The following is a 21,991-nucleotide window of genomic DNA, read 5'->3' on the forward strand; positions in this document are numbered from 1 at the left end:
GCACCCCCATCATGTCCATTTGAAGTTTTGCAGCTGGACTTTATTCACATGGAAAGATGCAACAACCTGAAATATGTACTGGTGGTTGTTTGTGCTTTCTCAAAATGGATAGAGGCTTATCCTCTGAAAGATAACACTGCCCTATCCACAGCCAAAGCTCTTGTGAAGGAGTTCTTCCCTAGGTTTGGGATGCCAAGAATGGTGTGGTGTGATAACGGAAGTGAGTTTGTGGGTAAAGTGATGAAGAATGTGTGTGAAGGGCTAGGGATAAAGCAGAAGTTCCATGCTGCAAATCACCCCCAATCAGCTGGATTAGTAGAACGCTACAATGGAGCCTTAAAGCTCAAGTTGGCCAAAATCCAGACGAGCACCGGTCTTAAATGGCCTGACGCTCTGCCTCTAGCACTCCTGTCCACCAGAATGACCATACACTCACGAGTGGGGCTTAGCCCTTATGAGGTCGTCTTTGGCCGCCCGGCTAATGTATGGGGCGTGCCAAGACCGACGAAGTTTAGTGAAATAGAGCATCCAGTACTGCTCGATTACCTGTATGATTTGACTGTTAAACTGCGTGTTTTGCACCAACAGGTACATGATACTCTTCCCCAAGCCTCTGAACCTCCTGGACACCCTATCAACCCTGGTACGTGGGTGCTAGTCCGAAATTTCCAGCGCAAGAGCAACGACGAGCCTCGCTGGATCGGCCCTCATCTTGTTCTTCTTTCGACAAGATCAGCAGTGCGAGTGAAAGGGAAGAAACACTGGATTCATGGTACCCACTGTAAAGTAGTCCCCTTGCCTCTGCCATATGACCAGTGGGTCAAGGAGGGTATCGCCGACTCAGAGACAGACACTGTACCTCGATCCGTACCATTCAGTGACGCACGCATAAAAGGCACAATTTCAGACCAAGAGAGTGACAATATTCTGCAGGAAGCTGTGCCACCATCAAATCGACTGGACACCACTGAGCCTGAACTTTTGTTTCAAGACCAAACAGCACCTGGCCGTCTCCGCTATAATTTGAGACCTAGGCCCATGGACAAATAAAGATTTCCTCACTATTTCCTTTTTAAAATTTTTGCTCTCCCATCTGAAGGACTTTCTTGATTTTTTGTTTTTCGAACCACCATCCGGGTTCTGCCGCAGGGTCGCGGTGCCAAGACTTTGGGGTACAGGCCGAAGACGCTAGGTCAACGGTTCTGGTTGGTCTAGGGCGTTTCCCTGGACTGACAGGCGTGCCCCTTAGCAGAAGAAACTCATCCACCGCGAGCGGCCCGAGTAGAGGATGGAGTTTTTTAAGATGGAGAGACCGATTGAGGAAATGAACTTTAACGCAAGGATGTGTAGAATTGTAAAAAGCAAATGTTTTGTCTTTTTGTGCCTTTTTACACTGTGTAGTATCATAATGTTTATTGTAGGATTTGTGTTTTTCTCCGCTCAAAAGCCCATTGAACCCACTGAACAGCCTATACCTCTTTCTACTGCCTCCTCTCACTCTTTTCACCCTTTGCCTGAGCACGAACAGACCAGACGATCAGAGTTTGTAAATAACTTGTTTATCCAGCTCTTGCACCAGCACCAACTGGTAATGAATACGACCAATTGCTGGGTGTGTGGGTTAATGCCACATACCATTAACAAGGGTATTCCCTACCTGGTGCTGCCGTATAGTTACAATGGATCGTCATGGGCATTCCAAACCATGTTTCTCTATGCTCTAGATACATACTCCCCTCGCCAACCGCGTTCCATCAGACCTATCACCAATAATAAGGCTTTGATGAAAGGAGTTGCCGATATGAGTAGGGATATTGATGCATACTCATCCATTCCCAAAGAAGAGTTGAGACCTTATGTAGGATGGAAGGCGACGGGGTATAGTATTAGTCTGGGTGAAAGACAGCGAAAAATCTCATCTCCAATCTGGGTCGTACCCCACATGGGTCGGTTCTGCTTACAGGGTAATGGTCAGAATCCTAGAGCTCAACTGGGAAGAAGTGACTGTACTGAAACGTACACCTTCCCATCACAGTTTTCCCCCGCGTTTTTGGCTGCCAAGGGCACATATTTCATCTGTCATGACCGAGCATATACATGGCTGCCCCCTGATTTCTCGGGCACATGTTATATTGCGAACTTGCTACCGCCGACATTTACTGCTGCCTCTGACTATCACAAGACCAGAGTTGTGAGAGGTGTGATTAGTAAGGAGGATACTGCCGGTCAGGAAGCGGGAGACTTCTTCTTGGGTTTCCTGCCGTTTTGGGGACCTATGGTCAATAGCCAGAACCTGAGACAGCTGACACGTGTGGTTGAATCCACTGTCAATGTAACGGCTGGTGCCCTTAGTAATCTGACAGCTGAGCTCCAAGCGGATCGCCTTATGACTCTGCAGAACCGCATGGTTCTAGACGTTATTCTTGCAGACCGCGGTGGGGTATGCAAGGTCATCCAATCCAGTTGCTGCATTTTCATACCAGATAATGCTCCAACAGTGTATCAAGCCATCTCCAAACTCCATAAAATATCTGAATCCATACACGTGGATAAGGGAGATTGGTCACTGGTGGGGTGGTTCTGGGAATTGATATCTGCCTGGGGTTGGAAAGTTCTGATGGTCATTGGAATGATCTTAGCCATTCTTTTCCTGTTCTGTCTGTGCATACAGTGTGCTCCCGCGATATGTGGCCTCTGTGCTACCTTATGTGTAAGGAAACCTGTATCGAGGGACGAGCTAAGTAATAGGATGATGCTACAGCAACATCTCCATGACTTTGTGAACTTTGACCTAGACTCGGATTAAGATGAGTATAGTGATTGCCTATGTAAGGGCAAAAGGAGGGTCTGTCGTACTTTAATATTCGGGACCGCGTAGGGGACGGGGGCCCTATCCCTTTCTATCTTGGTATTAGCGAACCGCAAATGGTAAATGCGGCATGTACGAGTGCTTTATATATCGTTCTAGCTATGAATGCACTGTGTACACGTTATTCAGCTTCACTACGCGGGTTCCATTTTGGAAGCAGTGACCATCTTGTCATTGCCCTCACATAGGCTATAATGGAGTAAATACGGGCCTCACAGTACATGGGCTTTCCCTCTGACTTCTCTGTGACCTGGGCAGCTGGCTCTGCTGCCCCGGGTCAAACCGGTCTCACGAGCTCCCCTTCCTCCGTCCACCTGTGATTAGCATCAGGGCTTGACCCGTCATAAAACCCTTTCATTCTATACAATCCTCCGGCTAATCTCTTCCACACCTGCTTGTTCCTGCTTTATGACTTGTTTCCCAAAACAGGAGATGCTCATGTTTATTGGGGGGTCTATTGACATCCGATGTGGGATCTGAACCTTACTGTGTAAATCATTGTGGGCTGGCCGAACTGGAATGTGGGATGGTCATCATGACTCTGCCTTTTCTTTGTAATGTACACTCATATATGGCCGTATCATAAAACCTAGAGATGTATGCTTGAGGCCAGAAAAGGCCTATTTAAAGTGAAGTCCGTTTCCATGATTTTCAGCAGTCTCCTGAGAACATACACGCTGTTGTACTTCTAGGATACCTGTCATTGGTCTGCAGCCAATAAACGAATCTTTGACTTCACCCAGAAGACTCTGTGTTTCTGTAGGTCCGGAACAGGGTGAACCCAGAAGTCATAGGGTGTGTGCCCCTGCACCGCTGGGACTAAAATACCCAGTACTTCAGATGTAAAGCTGCTACTTTGACAGATCTGCCACAACAATGTTGATAAAAAGCTGTCTAAAAACATTCAATCAATTTTGCCCACCTGGCCACAATTGTCCGCAAAGTAACTTCAGCAATACTAGATTACAGTGGCATTCTGCAGGCAAGCCTGGTGAATAAATGGATCACTGGACTATAAAATATATTTGTGCATCTTAGCCAAGATCATCATCAAACAAGCAGGAGAGTCAGCATCACCCCACTCTGAAGACACCTACAGTTACTCCCAGTGTGAGTACAAATCTCCTTTCAATATCTGTCACAATCACAGCGTTTATGGGCATGTTCTGCGTTGCATAAAGAAATAGTTTCTGGTTGCAACTGGGAGAAATAAACATATGTGCCTGCAGGAAAGTGTCCTTTTTGTATGGTCACCCCACACTTTTTGCTCCAATGCTGTTGGTTATGACTCTGATAGTGCAATGGAGTCTGTGGTCCATAGGCGTGTGTGAACAGCGCACTATCAGGTAGCACAAGCCCAACTCGTAAAATCGGTTTGTGAGTGTAGCGCAACACTAAGCTTTACAAAGCAGTTCACCAGGCAATGCAGACTCAGGTGGTATCGAGAAATTTGGGAATTATCACATTGTGCATGTGAGCAGTGCACTATCAGGTGGCACAAGCAGACACTTGGCACGAGCAAACTTTGGAACTTACGGGCAAGGTTTTGAGGGTCTTTTCATTCAGTCTGTGTGATGTGTTTCCTTTCGGCGCATTCTCTTCCGGTTGGACGCCGCATCATCACAAGCCCTTCCCCCTTAAGAAAGAGAACCGGAGGTTTGTGTGACCACGCTACAGACGCCATTTTGAGTTCTTGGGAAACTCTGCATTTGCCATTACCCACCATCTGTTTTGTTGAGCTCGGAAACGGGCTCACCTCATATACTTGCAGTATAACTCATTGTGCTTGGTGACGCGCACACCATTAATTTGCATTTAGTTTGTTGGCACTGCATTCCGTTTGCCTTTAAACTGCATTTTATTTATTTTTCTTAATGTTCAACAATGTTTTATAAATAATTTTTCAAGATATAGCTGTGTGAAGTTTTAGGTGTTTTCTCTATTTTTACACATTTTTAGTTATCATGCTCAGTGACACACACACATTGGTAATTAATACATGTATAAATTGTGATGTGAGTTTCACAGACTTATTTTTATAGGTTTTTGTATTACAGTGATCCGTTTGGTGTAGTTTTGGTAACACTGTATTTTACTTTGAGCACCTAATACTGGTGGTTACTGTTGATCACAATGCAGGATGTAACGCCTCCCCCATTTTTTCTGTGTGGCAGGAAGTCAGTATTTGCACTTTATGCTAGGGTATGTGGAACTTCTTTAAGTGCTGAGCGGAAGATGTCTCTTTTAGGGGAAGAGGTGTGGCACCGTGGCCAGGGTGACTGACGCTGGAATATGGGGCCCACGGTTCGATCACCGGCGGCAGGTCAGCCCAGCACCATGTGACTCTGGGCAATAGCTTGCTTAATCTTCCCGACGGCTCCCAGCGCCGGGATGCCCCATGGTAACTGTTCGTGCTTTACAAATACTGGACTTACAATTACTGCATTGCTTGGGTCCTGAGGGCCAAGAGGTTTTTGAGTGCTTACTGAATCTGATGCCGACTGAGTGTAGTTAATTGAATGATTATGAAATCTGCCTTAAGAAACTAGATTTACATTATTTGACTAAAATGTCCAGAGTTCTGTAAAGGTACTAATTTGCCAAAAGGTTGCAATGCTCTGGGGAATCAGTGGAGGAGTATGTGACTGGACTGTGGAAATTAAAATCTACATGCAATTTTGGTGGGGACAAATGAAGAGCGTTTGATGGACCACTTCATGTTGGAGTGCTGTTTGGCAAACGCAAAATAATCATTTTGGCAGAAGGATAATCCCTCACTAACCAAGGAGCTAAGACTTACGAACACAGTTTCAAAGTGATACCAAAGGGGATGACGGACGGAGCGTTTGAGCAAATCAAACACTCAACCCCAGTCAACTGATGTGGGTTCAATCCATCATCATTCTTTAGCTCACTCCACCACCCCAGTTCAGACATGGCCATATGCAAATCAGTCTGACCCTGTGCCTCATGGGAACAGTCCAGCCGGAACTGCCAAGCCATGTCTTCCCTGGACTGGAAACAATCATCCTGGGACCGGTTTCGGGTTCATAAGCCTCATCAGCTAGGCTATCTTGAATCCAGTGGCAAAGTGAGCAAGGGACCCACATCTGGGCATACCCTGCCAACTTAGGGCGAACAAAGCGATACCAAAGGAGATGATGGACGGTCCTAGGATGCTTGTTTCCAGTCCAGGGAGGACCTGGCTTGGCAGTTTGGGCTGGACTGTTCCCACAAGGCACAGGGTCAAGACTGATTTGCATATGGCTAGGTTCAAACAGGAATGGCATGGTGAGCAAAAAAGCGATGGATTTAGGCCCAGATCTCTGTACTGGGGTGAATGTATGACATTGTTCTGCATTCTGTCCATCAACTGTTGTTTTTGCATTTGTCACCCCGAGTGGGACGGGTATGCTCAGACATGAGTCCCATGCTCTCCATGCCACTGGAATCAAGCTATCCTGGCTGAATAGGGGTGAAACCCCGAAACCGGTCCTAGGATGCTTGTTTCTAGTCCAGGGAGGACCTGGCTTGGCAGTTCGGGCTGGACTGTTCCCATGAGGCACAGGGTCAAGACTGATTTGCATATGGCTAGGTTCAAACTGGAATGGCATGGTAAGCAAAAAAGTGATGGATTTAGGCCCAGATCTCTGTACTGGGGTGAATGTATGACATTGTTCTGCATTCTGTCCATCAACTGTTGTTTTTGCATATGAACACAGTTTAGCATGTGTTGAGGAAATAAAGAAGGGTAGTATGAATAGTAAGGACAGCACTGCACAAACTGTTAATAAATACAAAAAAACATGGAGATCAAAAAGGATAAAGAAGCAGAGAAAGATTTGAAAGATGTGAAAAAGAATCAGGGTCAATGCTATAGGTGTGGGGAGGTTGGTCACTTTGAAACTATAAAGGCTATGTTGGTTGGAAGACCACTTGCAAGAGTTGCGATAAAAAGGGACATGTAATGTGTGATACAAGTGAATCTTCGTATGATGAGTTTATCTTACAAGTGAAGGATTGTTTTAGTTGGCCTATGGAGTTGGTGCCGATTGAGGGGGTGGAGATATCCATGTTATTTGACTTGGGAGAAAAAAATCACTTTGATTGCAAGAGATATGTTTGATAGAGCTTTAGTGGGCAGAGTTAAATTGCACAAACCTGACTTCCGAAAGGGTACGGTGGGGAACCAATCAAATAACTAGGTTACTTCAATGGGTCCATACAGTTCAAGGGCAGGTTTACTGCTGGGAAAATGTACATATCCCTTAGAGGTCACTATCTCATTAGTTGGTTTCACCAAAGGGATTTAAAAGTATATCGTGATCCCAATGAAACTCCCTCTGTAAGACTCCATGACATGGAGAAGGTTGGTGCAGTGAGTGCTGGCAGGCCCTAGTAAGAGCAAGAATTTCCAGACTTTTTCAGGAAAAACTGGGGTGCTTAAAAAACTATGTTCACGAGATCAAGTTGAAGAAAGGGATAATGCTAGTTGTTAGCAAAGTAAGGGGTGTACCATTAATGATGAAGGACAGGATGAAAGCAGAACTAGAAATGTTGAGAGAGAGTGGCAAATTAGCAAGGAAAGCAAATTGAAATATCCGTCTTTGTGTAGACTTACGAGAACTCAAAAAGGTGTCATAGTTGATCACTTCACTTTGCCTAACATTAATGAAATGTTATCCATGCTGAAGGGGGCAAAGTGTTTTTCGTCTGTAGACTTAACCACTGCCTCTCAATAGGTCAAGTTACAAAGGGATTCTCAAGATTTCACAGCATTTGTCACACCTTTTGTCACATATACATTTGTCTGCATGCTGTTTGGGTTGACCTCAGCGGTTTTTCTACTGTGATGGAGAACGTTTTGAAAGGTATGCGAGGAATAAAGCTTTATCAGGATGATATCTTGGTATATGGAGTAAATATGGAACAACACAATGAGTGAGTGTTTGAAATACTGCGCAGGCTGAGAGAGTGTCATTTTAATCTTGATGAAATTAACTATCTGGGTCACAAGTTAACTTCTGAGGGCATTGCACCCAAGAAGCAATTGGTTGGATTGGTTTGTCTAGCTAGTCCTGTGCCCAAGGAAGAGGTAGTCATGTTTCTGGCATGACAGTGTATTACAATTAAATCAAGTCTAACTTTGCAGAAACATGAGGATGCTTATAAAAAAGGTAGCACTTTTGAGTGGAGAGAAGAATGCTCAGGTATGAAACAAGAACTTAACCCTTTCGATGCTTGTGACGGAGCGGTTCCGTCATGCGCGTCGGTCGCGCTGTGCGCATGACGGAACCGCTCCGTCACGGCCCCGCCCGCGCAAGAACCCTTCAGCACAGCGCGGTAATCCGCGCCGCGCTGAAGGGGTTAAGAAGGTGTCGTGTTTACAAAGTTTTGAGCTGGGTTTGGAGACAATCATTATGTCTGATTCCAGCACTAAAGGGCTTGGTGTGATGCTTCTGCAGAGACACAATGGTGTGGCAAGGACAATATTGTTTATCTCTAGAGGGGTAAAGAGAGCAGAGTTGAATTACTATGTTAAAGAGAAGGAAGCCTTGGTGATGTTTTGGCAGTACAGAAATTGAGAAAGTTTATTTTGGGCAGCAAGTTTCTTATAAAGACTGACCTCAAGCCCCTTAGAGAAATGTTTGAGGAGAAGGGTTTTGATGCTGTGTCTGGAAGGATTAGACGTTGGGTCATTGCCATACAGGAATTTCAGTTTAAAATGATGCATGTACCCGGAGCTAGAAATAGTATTGCTGGTTGTTATTCTAGACTGATCGATAATACTGTAGAACAAAAGGAGATAGAAATTGAGGATGACGATTTTTGAAGTTTGTGTGATCAGAGAGGGCATTATTAAAGAAAATTAATAGGTGAGGGAGTTGAACATGGATGAGGTGATTCAACAAGTAATTTGTAAATTAAAGAAAAATGAAGTGGACAGGAGACAGATCAAGATCTTTTGTGTGGGTTTTGGAAAGTTAAGGATGAACTGTCGTTGCTAGATGACATATTGTTGAGGAGGACGAGATTGGTTCCACCGTTATCTTTGAGGGAAGGATTGGTCTTATTGGCACATAAGAATCATCCTGGAATCTCAAAAATCAAGGAACAACTCCGTCTTATGTACTGGTGGCTGGGCATGGATATTCAAGTTGAGAGAGGTGTGAGAGAGTGTGAACAGTGTGCCAATGTAGATGAACATCTTACTTGTAGAGTTCAGCAAATGGTAGTGAGAGAAAGACACAAGGGAACTTTGGCAAGAGGTAGCCTTGGACATCCTTGGCCCGATAAGACACTCTAGCATGGATAAATATATTATAGTCTTAATTGACATATACTCCAGGCGGTCTGAGGTGGATACTACCAGTTCTGTAGAGACAGGTGATGGAGCAGGTTGTACAAAATTTTGTAAACCTCCCCCATTTCTGCATGAAAATACTAATTAAATAATCTATTAATTATGATATTATTAAATGAGTTTGCATGTTTATTAATCAACATTTATTAATATAAAATTACACGTGGGATTTGCAATTGCATGGCTAAAATAACTTTTATAACTAATATATGTACGCATATTAACAATGGTAAATGTGATAATTAGAAAATTGCATGATATATGTTGTTTTTGTGATGTCTTGTAATGTTGCCCGAAAGGATGATCGAAATGGTGAATATAAATGCTTTGAATGTTGCTATACGCTAGATAAATACAAGCACATAAAGGAATTAGTAAGAGGAAAACATTAGATTTATTATTTCTTTATATTAATTACTCTTTTGTGTTTGTTTCGCTTAAATTAGCATTTTGGGCCTAAATCAAAGATAGCTGCCGAGACACCACGACGAAGTGGCCATTTTCTCATGTGGTGCGGAGTAATCAGCGCCTGCGCGAGAGCTTCCATGATCCTCGCAGTGACCTCTGAACACAGTACCCCAACAAGGGTGGTACATTGGACGTCTTCCAAGAAAGAGGAACAATAACTCTTGTAGAGAACCGGAACAACTCGATACATCTTTTACCGGTGACTTCACCCTTTGAACTGTACTGAAAAATCCTGGGAACGGATCAGATGTTCTCAACCAACCAATCACGACCACCCTTTACTTTAAAATTGTTACTTCTATGTTCAAGTTTTCTTATAAAACATGGCTAGTGGGACAGAGAATATTCCAATCCAATCTTCTTTCTATCTATCTCTCTGATGGACTGACTGACGAACTGACACCTGCCTCCTTGATGACCTAGATGCTGCCCGATTTTCTTGAAGACTGCAAACTTTCCAAAATCTACGTGCTATGCTAAATGCTTGAACGGCTTCTGGTCCTTTGATATTTTGGGACTGTAGCGTGCTGAGCTAAGAACTCTAAGCTTTGCCAGATTAGGTAAATATGATGTTCCGCGATTTATATGAATTAATCAAGAAATTCTGAACTTTAACTAGACAAATGCAAATATAAATTTCCTATGATAATTTAGATAAACTATTATTGATTAACAAGAATTAATGAGTTTGTGGTTTTTCCATTAAGGAGGAAAGGATTCTGAATCTTAAAATGTGTTTTAGCTGGTTCTAAAATCACCATCAACCAATCCAACTAATTTGGTCCATTGACTGAAGTGGGAGGAGTGTCTTGTTTTGGGATTGAGGATCTGTAGGTGAAAGGGCATTAATGTATATTTGTAAATGACTTTTTCTTTCCTATAGGTTATAAGGTACTTCCCCCACATTTCCGGCGCTTGAATTACTCATCCCTCCTGTGTGTGCAGACTCGTGAGAAAGACGTATGAGTGTTGGTGTTATGGGCCCCACCAGCGAATGTGTGTGTGAATGAATCCGTGTGACATCGGGTCTGCGACGCAGGGAGGGTATCGGTAAAGGTTATTCCCCATTTCCAGGTTTTGCACTGGATCACAGGTGATGTCATATGTTTTCTGGAACAAGTGTTCGGAAGAGAACTGACAACAGGGTTCAACTGGTATCACGTGAGATGGAAAAATATCTTGGAGACAGGAGTATCTTACACAAGAAATCCACCCTTTATCGTCCTGAAATGAATGGAATGGTGGAAAAACTCAACATGGTGATAAAGCATATCATAAAGGAGGGGTGTAGCGAGTAATGAGTGTTAGAAGAAAACAGTTCTGTGTAGGATTAAGAATGCCAGATTAACTTCACATTCAACAACAGGTATCTCTCTGTTTGAGTTGTTCAGGAGGAGGAAAGTAATCACATTAATTTTCTGTCTTGGGTAAATCATAAAGGGGGACAGTATGTGAGTTTTGAAGGTAATGAGTTAAAAAAGGAATTGAGAGAATTCAAGAGAGAATTTGAAAAGAAAACGTTTATTTGACAGTAGCAAAGCTATAAAAAAAAAGTGGAGATTCAGGCTGGGGATTTAGTTAAAATCTGGAATCCCCGGCTTGGATTCACAAAATCACAGCCAAGATTTTTAGCTCCTCTTAAAGTAATCATATTCTTTGGTAATGCCGTTAGAACAGAAGGTCACAAGATGTGGAACTTGGGAAGAGTGGTAAAAGTTAGGGATGAATCTGTAAAATCTGATGTTAACAGGTATAACAATACAAACTTTGATGATTCTATAGTTCAAAGAAATATTCCTAGAGAGCAAGTAGTGAGGCAAAGTTCGAGGGTTTCGAAGAGACCTGAATACTAAAAGAGATATGTCTGACTGCTTTCCATGTACTTATTTTTTGTGTTATGGATTTTCTCTTTATAAAATGTTTTTATGTGTTGTGTTAAGAAGACAGAGGTGTGGGGTCATCTCTCTATGGTGTATTGTGTACTTCACATTTACCTCTGCACTGGTCTCTGAGGGTGGAATGTTATTGCAGTAGAATATAGCTCTCATGGACCTCATCTCCATGGTGCTGGAATGTTGTGGTTTGGATTGCAGAGAAGTTTCAAGAGGCTGTGAGCTGAGGCAAATTTTGAGGCTGAGGTGTTCTTCTTGGATCTTAAATAAACCTATTGGATGAAACTCTTCTCTGCGACTTCACATCATTTCAGCTAGCCACACCTTCAGGGTGAGCTGCCTGGCCTGTACACTAAAATAAGATTTCTGCCATCTCTAGGAGTGGCAGAATAGAGGTTCTGGGTAGAAAAGGTGACCTACACCTTTGGATGTGGTCACATCAGGGGTGGACTAGCTGTAGGGAGTAACAGCCCAATGGATACTTGCTCCCAAACCCCTAACTCCTCTAAATCTAGGATTTAAGGGATGACCCTGATACCAGAGTCTCAGTTCTGATCAACCTGCATCAAAGAGGGCAGAAGAGAACCGTGCATGTGACAACAGAACTTGCACAAAGCAAAAGAAAACGAGTTACTTACCTGTAACTACAGTTATCCAGTATTGGTATCTTTCATAGATTCACATGCCTGAATCATTTCCCGTCGCCGAGGCGGGAGTCCCACGGTAAATACAAAAGTAGTGCCAAGAGTAAATAATAGTAGTAGGCTAAAAGAAAAAGCCTAAGGCCTAAGTCTTAGTAGCCTATCTACATCATTATAGAAAAAAGAACCAAAGATTGGTCCCAGCCAATCAGCTGCCAGCACCCTCCAGAACCTTCCCAGCAGAGGCAGTTCTCCTCAGATTTTCCTAGCACAAGTGAGAAGTAAGTATACCAGATATAGAGAACTGACTAGCCGGGGAGGAGGGTGGGTGCATGTGAATCTATGAAAGATACCAATACTGGATAACTGTAGTTACAGGTAAGTAACTCGTTTTCTTATCCAGTATTGGGGTATCTTTCATAGATTCACATGCCTGAATCAGAGTAGTAAGCAGTATAACCATATACTGTCGTGTGCGGATGGTGGGAGACACTGGTTCCTAAACTCCCAAATAGCATCCTCAGTGCTTGAAAAAACACATCTTTCTTTTTTTTTTTTTAAAGAGTAGTCTTAAAGGAAGCAAAGCTATATCCAAGTATTAGCTATTATATATATATATATATATATATATATATATATATATATATATATATAAATGTATATATATATATATATATATATATATATATATATATATATATATATATATATATATGTGTATATATATATATATATATTCACTGAAAAAACCATAGGTTTCACACACGTTATAGTTAGGAATTAGCATTTAAAAAACCTTGCAAATTCACTGAAAAAACCATAGGTTTCACACATGTTATAGTTAGCTGGACATTTTACTCATAAAAAACCAATGAAATTCCCCGTTATAGTTAGTGCAGGCAACTATAACTCACGCGACCGCAATCCTCTGCTGATGCTAATACTGTATTTAGACACTTATTTGCCCATGTCTTCTTCCATTAAATTTTAGCTATACATATATTACAAATATTTTTTTTTCATAAAGACACATATGTCATCAGCAGAGGATTGCGGTCGCGTGAGTTATAGTTGCCTGCACTAACTATAACGGAGGAATTTCACCGTGCGCGCACAGTGAGCTTCGCGCACCGTGCGCGCACAGTGAGCACGCGGTGCGCTTCGCGCACCGCGCGCCCACTTTACGCAGTTAGTGCCGTGCACGCACGGTGGGCACGCGGTGCGCTACGCGCACTGCGTGCCCACGTTACGCTGGATGGGCCATGTACGCACGATGCGCTTCGCGCACCGTCCGCACACGGAGGACATATTATGCGCGTTGAGAAAGGTAAACTATTAAATGTTCCATTATAATAATGTGCCTACGGGCACCTTTTGCACCCGGGGGGGGGAAAATGTGGATAATTTCTTTTTTTTAAATTATTTTTTACCGTACGCGTACGGTAAGCGTAATCGCCGTTTTTTCGAAAAAATATAAAATTGAATTTTTTGCCTTGGGGGTTCTTTTGGGACACCTTAATCAAGGCGAGGTGGTGAGGAGCTGTCTAACCTGCCCCTTTACATGTGTTCAACCTTTGTTTATCCTCTCCCCCTCAGAGTGCGAGAGAGAAAATGGCGGCCGCCGCTTCCTGGTTTCGACCGATTTGAATGTTTACTAAGATCTAACAGCCAATCAGAATCGCGCTCGCGCACTGCACCGTACGCGTACGGTAAGCTTACCGTAAGCGCACGGTAAGCGCACCGTAAGCTGCCACAGATATATATATTGATTTAAATGCTATTTTCTCAGGAACTACTGAACAGATTTACACCAGACCTACAAAAGGCACTTCCTTGACCTGTAGACTACCTCTCTGCCAAATTTCAAGTAACTCTGTTCAGCCGTTCGGGCTGTAGCTGTGTCTAAAGGTCCTATGGAAAAATGCATGGGAAAAACGCGTTTTGGGACCCCCCTTTTTTCTCAGCCCCCGCTTGACGAATCCCCCCGAGACTTTCAGGGTAGGAGCGGAGCGTAGCGCCCCATTAGTTTTGAAAATTTCGCGAGGATTCGTCGACCGGCGCCAAAGTTATTCCAAATAGAATGTTGCGGTTTTCCTATGGAAACAGGGTCCTAACTATAACTACCTACTGGCGACCACCAGTAGGTAATATATATATACACACACAGATATTTAAAATCTTGCAGATATATAAATCTGTACATTTGCATGAATATTAAAGAATGGAATAATACATAAAAGGGCAAAGTATCTGAGTCTGGTCTTAATGAAAGATGGCATAGAACAGCCTGTCCAACCGCTGCATCATCTTGATGCGAAAATTGAAGACAGTAATGCTTCGTCGACGTGTGGACATTTTTACATGTCGCAGCACGACATAGTTCCCGGAGTTACTCCAGCAAACAAAACTGTCGACGTCGATACTGTTCTTGTTGAATGAGCTTTGACTTTCCTCTGCAAAGGTCTGTTAGCCTTGTCATGGCAGAAATGAATAGCAGATGCCAGCCATCTGGCTATTGTTCCGCCTTGTTACAGCATTTCCAAGAGTTGCTTGACCATTCGCCACAAACAGCTGGTTGGATCGTCTGATATCCTTAGTTTTCTGTAGGTAGAGTTTAAAACACTGTGTAACATACAGAGAGTGTAATGTTCTTTCAGCTGGAGTGGATGGATCCGGAAAGAATGTTTTTAATCTTACCGGCTTGTTCAAGTGAAATTTTATGGTACCTTAGGAAAGAACCTGGGATTTGTTTGAAGGGTTACATAGTCCCGAGCAAAATGTAAAAGGGGGTTCATTTATAGTGAAAGCTTGGATTTCACTAACCCTTCTTGACGAGGTAAGAGCCAGTAAATGGGCAACCTTCCAAGTGAGGAATTTGAGATCAACTTTATGGATAGGCTCAAATGGACGCCTCATTAACTGCACTAGCACAGTGTTGAGTTTCCACTCTGGAGGGGTGCTCGCACTGGAGAGAAGTCTCGGAAGATTCCTTTCATAAATTGTTTGATAAGTAAAGGCGAGCAGAGAAAAGGGAATTTTGAGCATTTCCTGAATCTAGAAAGTGCAGCAAGATGTACTTTGACTGGTGAAAAAGTAAGCCCAGACTTGGCTAGAGAAAGCAGATAATGGAGAACTTGTTCTGCAGTAGCTTGAATTGAGTGAATATTATTTGCCTCACACCAACAGCAAAATCGGTTCCATTTGAAGCGATAAGTTTTGATTGTGCTTTGGGCACGAGATTTGGCCAATATTTCACGACAGTCTTGTGAAATGTTGAGGTCCTTGAACTCTAAGAAATCAGGAGCCATGCATGCAAGTGCAGTGACTGTGGGTCCGGATGAACCACTTGGCCTCCGACCATTGACAACATCATAGGCGTCAGCAGTAGGCAAATGGGTTTGCCTTGAGACAATAGTAGAAGTTCCTGGAAGCAATATTGTCTTGGCCAACGGGGTGCAATCAGAATTAGACGGCAACCTTCCAGCTTCATCTTGCGGGGCACCTTCGGAATGAATGGTATTGGGGAAAAGCGTACACACCAATCCCTGAACCCTGTTGAGGGAACTTGCTGGCATAATATTGACATTCTTTGTTCTCTCTTGTTGTGAATAGGTCCAGGGCTGGCTTACCCTAAGCTTGGAACACTGTGTTCGCCTGTTCCTTTTCCAGCTTCCACTCCTAACAGTCCGACTGAGACGTGCTCAGCGTGTCCGTCAGGGTATTGAGGAGACCCCTGACGTGTTTGGCTCTCAGGGCATCTTGTGGAAAGTGACCTATTCCCACGATTCCTAAGCTTCTTGCGAGAGCATAGCTGATTGTTATCCTCCTTGTTTGTTGATATAATACATGCTGATGGTATTGCCAGTCCGGACTAGCACCGACGAACCCTTAATCCTCGGGAGGAATGCTTGGAGAAAACTGAAAAACGGCGCGACGCTCAGCCTGTTGATCTGCTGTTGTTTTTATCTTTGAGATCAAAACCTGCAGATGACCTCCCCATCCTTCCATGGAGGTATCAGTCGTTAAAACGAAATCTGGAATGGTCTGTAGGAACGTGAGACCCTGGGTTAGATTCTCTGTCTGTGACCACCAATGTAGAGAATTTATCATGTGCGGCGTGACCTTGATGGTATCGTCAAACGAATCCATGGCTTGTTGCCATTGAAGTTGCGGTTCCTCCTGAAGAGGTCGCATTTTGAGCCGTACCAAGGGTATGAGATGTATCGTTGAAGAGCACATCCTCAGGAGCGAAGCGAACATTCGGACTGAAACTGGCCTCTTTTTTTTTTTTCAAATTAAACCTTGCCAATTTTCAAATTAACCTTGCCAATTTTTGAAGATGCAGTTGGCGACCAAGTGACAAGAATGCGTTGCATTGGACCGTGTGTAACCTTGCTCCGAGAAAAACATGACTTGGGGAGGACGTAACTGATTTGCTGTCGTTGAGAAACAGCCTCAGAGAAGAGAAGAGATGGATACATTCTGCTGTGGCAATCTTGGTTTCATGTTCTGAAGGACCTTTGAGCAGCCAATCGTCTAGATAAGGGAACACTTGTATTCCTCGAGATCGCAATGCTGCTGCCACTGGTGCCAAGCACTTCGTGACGGTTCTTGGCGCCAATTTCAGCACAAACAGGAGCACTTTGAACTGATAATGGGCGCAAGGCACTTGAAAGCGAAGATATTTGTGATGTTTGGGGTGGATAGGTATGTGGAAATACGCATTTTGCATATCCAGAGAAGCCATAAAATCTCCTTTGTTTAAACAACTCAAAATCTCATGACGACGAGGGGGACCCCTGGGCAGAGTAATAGGTGGCTGTTTGATGAATTCCAGGGTGTGGCCATTGGTTACTAGGTCTAGAACCCATTGGTCTGATGTAATTTCCTGCCACTTGTGAACAAAGCTGATATCTTCTGGCCCACGGGTAAGAAGGGTAAAATGGTTGGTGCCCTATGGAGATCACTGCTTCCTGTTAGCGTCTCGGCCTTGATACTGCGATCTCTTTCGACCACCCTGATGGCAGAAACTAGCCGTAGACTATTGACGGTATGATGTCTGGCTGTAAGGCTGTACTGGGATTGATACTGCCTATTCTGTTGGTTTTGGTATCCTCCTCTTGATGAAAAAATCACGTCCTCTCGCTCCTCCGAAAGATCTGCACCCGTATTAAAGGGTGCCTAATGATCCTGCAGTATCCGTGTTAATTTTTATAGCTAAGAGGGTTTCATCAATATGTTCACCAAACCAAAAACCTCTTCATCATAGGCCATGTCTAGAATCTTTGATTGCCCCTAAGGTTTGAAAGTAGTGGCTTTATGCCATCCCTGGTGTCCAAACACTGCAGCCCCTGCTAGCTGACGGAAGTTGGTGTTCACTATGTCCAAGGCGCATCTATAGTTTCCGATGCGGCACGTTCTCCTTCCAACAGAATCTTTCTTGCTTTCTGCCTTCGGTCCTCAGGAATGAGGTCAATGAGACTCGCCATGTCTGACCACATTTGACGGTCATAACAGCCGATTATGGCTAGAGGATTGGCAGCTCTAATAGAGGCCGCTGCCATGGTAGAGAATTTTTTGCCTATAAGGTCCAGACGACGTCCTTCCTTGTGTGGTGACAGGCGTTGCGGGATTTTGGATCACTGTTGGGCGGCCAGTAAAATTATTGAAGCTGGCCGAGGGTGACCCATTAGACAGTATGGGCTTTTAGCAGGTGCACAGTATTTCTTTTCTATGCGCGGAAACACTGCTGGAATAGATGTAGTCTAGTATAGGTACCACACTCGAGATCTTCCTGGACTCTTCTTTTGAAATCATAAAGGAAACATTCTGTCTGTCCGACTAACTGGCAGTAGAAGTCTAGTTCTTGCCCTCTGTATTAAATTATGTACAGGATGCAGTCATAAATGAGGCCATCGTAGACGATCTCATCGTAGACTTTGCTGTCGTAGACATGGGTATGTACGCGAGGTTATTGCAGACGAGGCCGTCGTCATAGATGACCGTCCTGAACAACCATCATAGATGAGGCTGTCGTAGACGACCGTCATAGACAATGCCATCATAGATGAGGCAATCATAGGTGAGGCCATCCGTAGATAAGGCCATCCGTAGATGAGGCAATCATAGATGAGGCAGTCCTATGATGGCCATTCGTGGATGAGGCCATTCGTAGATGAGGCCATTCGTAGATGAGGCCATTCGTAGATGAGGCCATCCATACATGACGAGGCTGTCGTAGACGATGGTCATAGACAATACCATCATAGATGAGGTAATCCTAGGTAAGGCCATCCGTAAATGAGGCAGTCCTAGATGAGGCAATCGTATGTTGAGTTTTTCTTCGAGATGAGGCTGTCCTGGGCAATCTCATTGTAGAGGAGGCCATCGTAGATGAGGCCATTCGTGGGTGAGACCATCATAGATGTGGCCGTCGTCGACGGCCGCCGTAGATGGGGCCGTCGTCGACGACCGTCGTAGATGAGGCAGTCGTCGACGACCGTCGTAGATGAGGCCGTCGTCGACGACCGTCGTAGAAGAGGCCGTCGTCGACGACCGTCGTAGACGAGGCCGTCGTCGACGACCATCGTAGACGGGCCGTCGTCGAAGACCGTCGTAGATGAGGCCGTCATCGACGACTGTCGTAGATGAGGCCGTCGTCGATGACTGTCGTAGATGAGGCCGTCGACGGCCGTCATAGATGAGGCCGTCGTCGACGACCGTCGTAGATGAGGCCGTCGTCGACGACCCTCGTAGATGAAGCCGTCGTAGACGACCCTCGTAGATGAGGCCGTCTTAGACGACCGTAGTAGATGAGGCAGTCGTAGATGACCATCGTAGACGACCATCATAGGAGGCCCATCATAGACGAGGCCATCGTAGATGAGGTAAATATTGGTGAGGCAGTAATATTAGACATGGAGTTTTGTAATAGACTCCTGAATGTCAGGTTAAACAGATTTCCCTGATGTAGGGATGAAAAGGGAGTTGTAAGATCAGCCTCTGAGGAAGTTTTTCCCACTTGCCTCTCTCTGTGAGAAGTGCCTATCAAGCCTCAAGGTAGGTCTTTATGGCTTTTTTGCGCGCCCTCTGGAGGCTCCTGGCACGACTTCTCCCTTTGACCTCTCCTATGAGATGAAGGAATCCTCGTTGTTCTCATCAGAAGTGACAGATGAAAGTCTCTGTAGTCCCAATAATAGCCTCATCTCTCAGAACGTGAGAGTTATTGAGGAAAGGTTAGACATATTTTGTAGTCTATTACCTTGTTTCCTGCCACTCTGCCATATTACTGCCTTAATAGGGTCAGAGAAATGAAGTATGATCTTGGATGATCCAAAAAGTAGTAATAGCTGAAGAAACTGAGCAGAGCTCAGGGAGACTCCCTTCACACACGACGTGCGGTGAAAATCTGAGGAGAACTGCCTCTGCTGGGAAGGTTCTGGAGGGTGCTGGCAGCTGATTGGCTGGGACCAATCTTTGGTTCTTTTTTCCATAATGATGTAGATAGGCTACTAAGACTTAGGCCTTAGGCCTTAGGCTTTTTCTTTTAGCCTACTACTATTATTTACTCTTGGCACTACTTTTGTATTTACCGTGGGACTCCCGCCTCGGCGACGGGGAATGATTCAGGCATGTGAATCTATGAAAGATACCCCAATACTGGATAAGAGGAATACGCTCCACCTGTGGCAACGCTCATGGAACTGTCTTATTGAGACATGTACTAGGCTATCTCTCAGTTACCCCAGACAGAGGGACGTGTGGAAGCAGAACTAGTGTGACTAGTCCCCTGCAAACTGCAAGTAAATAAATGCTCTGGATCTGAAGAATCGCTGGCCATTGGCACTTCGAGGGATCACCTAAATCCAGATGGTCTAGTGCACTGTGGGAACTGTAGACCTGCCTTCCACGAAGGTACAGGCAGTTGCCGCGTTCCCCGGGACCACCAGATGTCAAAGTTACTTTCTGCTCTACTTACCGCTGCCAAGGCTTGTTGGTCGCCAGTCCGGCAACCCATCCCTTTACTCGATGCTGCATCTAGAGGAAACTCCACCTGATCTTGGACCGATGCCAGCAACCACCCTGTTGTTGTGGTTGTGCATCTTTTTTCCCCGCTGCAACATTTCAGCGTAAAAGCAGCTCTCCTGTGGCTTCGTTCAGCACTAGGGACAGCCAGGACAACTCTGCGCCCATGCTCCACCGGCCAGGTAAAAGGGATCCTGGGACTGCATTACCTTTACCCTGCAAGGGTACCATGCAATCCGACCTGCAGGTGATTGATTGTAACTAGTGGTGTTTCCCATTGATCGCAAGTATAAGGTTTCACTGTATTATTCTGCACTGCTTTTATATTACTTCAAAAATCTATAACTTCGATTATATGTATTCTATTATGTTCATTTTGATGTCTAAATTAAGATTAAAATACACTCTATTTTTATAAATTGGTGTCAGATTTCTCTTGATTCATGTCAGTTACTTGTCATCCATGTTTGCACTCTGAAATGCTTAACACATGTTCCTCTAGTAAAGCCTGACTGCTCTTTGCCACACTACCAGGACTGAGCTATGGATTTAATATTGTGAATTCAAGGACCATCTTTGGGGTATCATGGTAATATTGCATGGTGAGGTCTAGCCCTTACACCACATAATACTCCACTTTCCTACAGTGCCAACATCCAAATTCTCTTTCAAATATTTTACATTCTCTCAAATTTGCTTGGCATGAGCAACCTGAAGAGTTTGAATCAATCCACCTTCCAGCCATTAGAAAGCAACTCAAGAATGATGTGTTCCAGCGAAATTGTGACTTCCAACAGAGGTCATATGGTTACACTATAAAAACCATCTTACAGCATAGTGGGATTTGAACACATTTTTTAACAAAGCAATACATAAACATAGCATCAAGTGATGTAACCTGTCATTCGTTCTGCAAATTACAATTCAACGCCCAAAGTTCCTGAGCACTTATGATCTTACATGTAAGAACAAAATTAGCTAAGAAGAATTCATTTTTTAAACAAATTATTGATTATCAAAATTTCAAGAAATAAGATATTTGAAGCTTACTTTCTGTGTCTTCATCTGGGTTTGTTAGCCTGAAAGCCTTTGGCCTGTCAAACCTAGCCCTAGAACTCACTTTGTCCTTTGTGTTCCACATCATAAACATTGCATTAAAGGATGTTATTTTGTGTAGAAATTCCTTTGTGACATTCAGTTCAATATTTTGAGTCCATGCTAGCCATATTTTGTCATCTTCTTGCCATGGTTTTAGGACCTAGAACAAATAAACAAAGATTCATCAAAATGTATACAAATAAAACAGAATCACTGCATGTTCTAAGTAAGATTTGATTTCATGTCCATACCCCACAAAAGGTACATAAAAATGGAGTTGGTAAAGAAATTAGCAAATTTTAGCTAATTTTCAGATCTTGTTCTAAACTGAGGGCCTTATTTATGAGAAGTGTTGCACCGCTGCGACAAAGCAGCAAAGCAACACTTCTCATAAATAACAGATTTCAATGCGCCACTTCTACGAGGCTTTGATACGGGGGAACGCTCACCCTGCATACATTATACCTGATGCAGGTATAATGTAGCGCAGGGGTTTATGAAGTGACGCATCTGCCTAGATGCGTCACTTTGTAAATATGGCGCAACAAGGCGCATTTTGTATGCCGCCGCGGTGTCACAAAAAGTGACGCAATGGCGGCGTGAATGTAATGCAGGGCATCATAAATAAGCCCCT

General features: G+C 43.9%; 1 protein-coding gene across 3 annotated transcripts in view; it reads right to left on the minus strand.

Moving 5' to 3' along the window:
- Window positions 1-21,991, minus strand: part of CFAP92 (cilia and flagella associated protein 92 (putative)) — a 336,768-nt gene that overhangs the window by 232,797 nt on the left and 81,980 nt on the right. For all 3 annotated transcript variants that reach the window (XM_085624842.1, XM_085624841.1, XM_085624843.1), the window contains one exon: window positions 21,310-21,517. In XM_085624842.1, the coding sequence (XP_085480968.1) occupies window positions 21,310-21,517 (208 nt within the window). The remainder of the gene's footprint in view (window positions 1-21,309; window positions 21,518-21,991) is intronic.

This window comes from Triturus cristatus, chromosome 9 (genome assembly GCF_964204655.1).
Source record: "Triturus cristatus chromosome 9, aTriCri1.1, whole genome shotgun sequence".
NCBI classification, from domain to species: domain Eukaryota; kingdom Metazoa; phylum Chordata; class Amphibia; order Caudata; family Salamandridae; genus Triturus; species Triturus cristatus.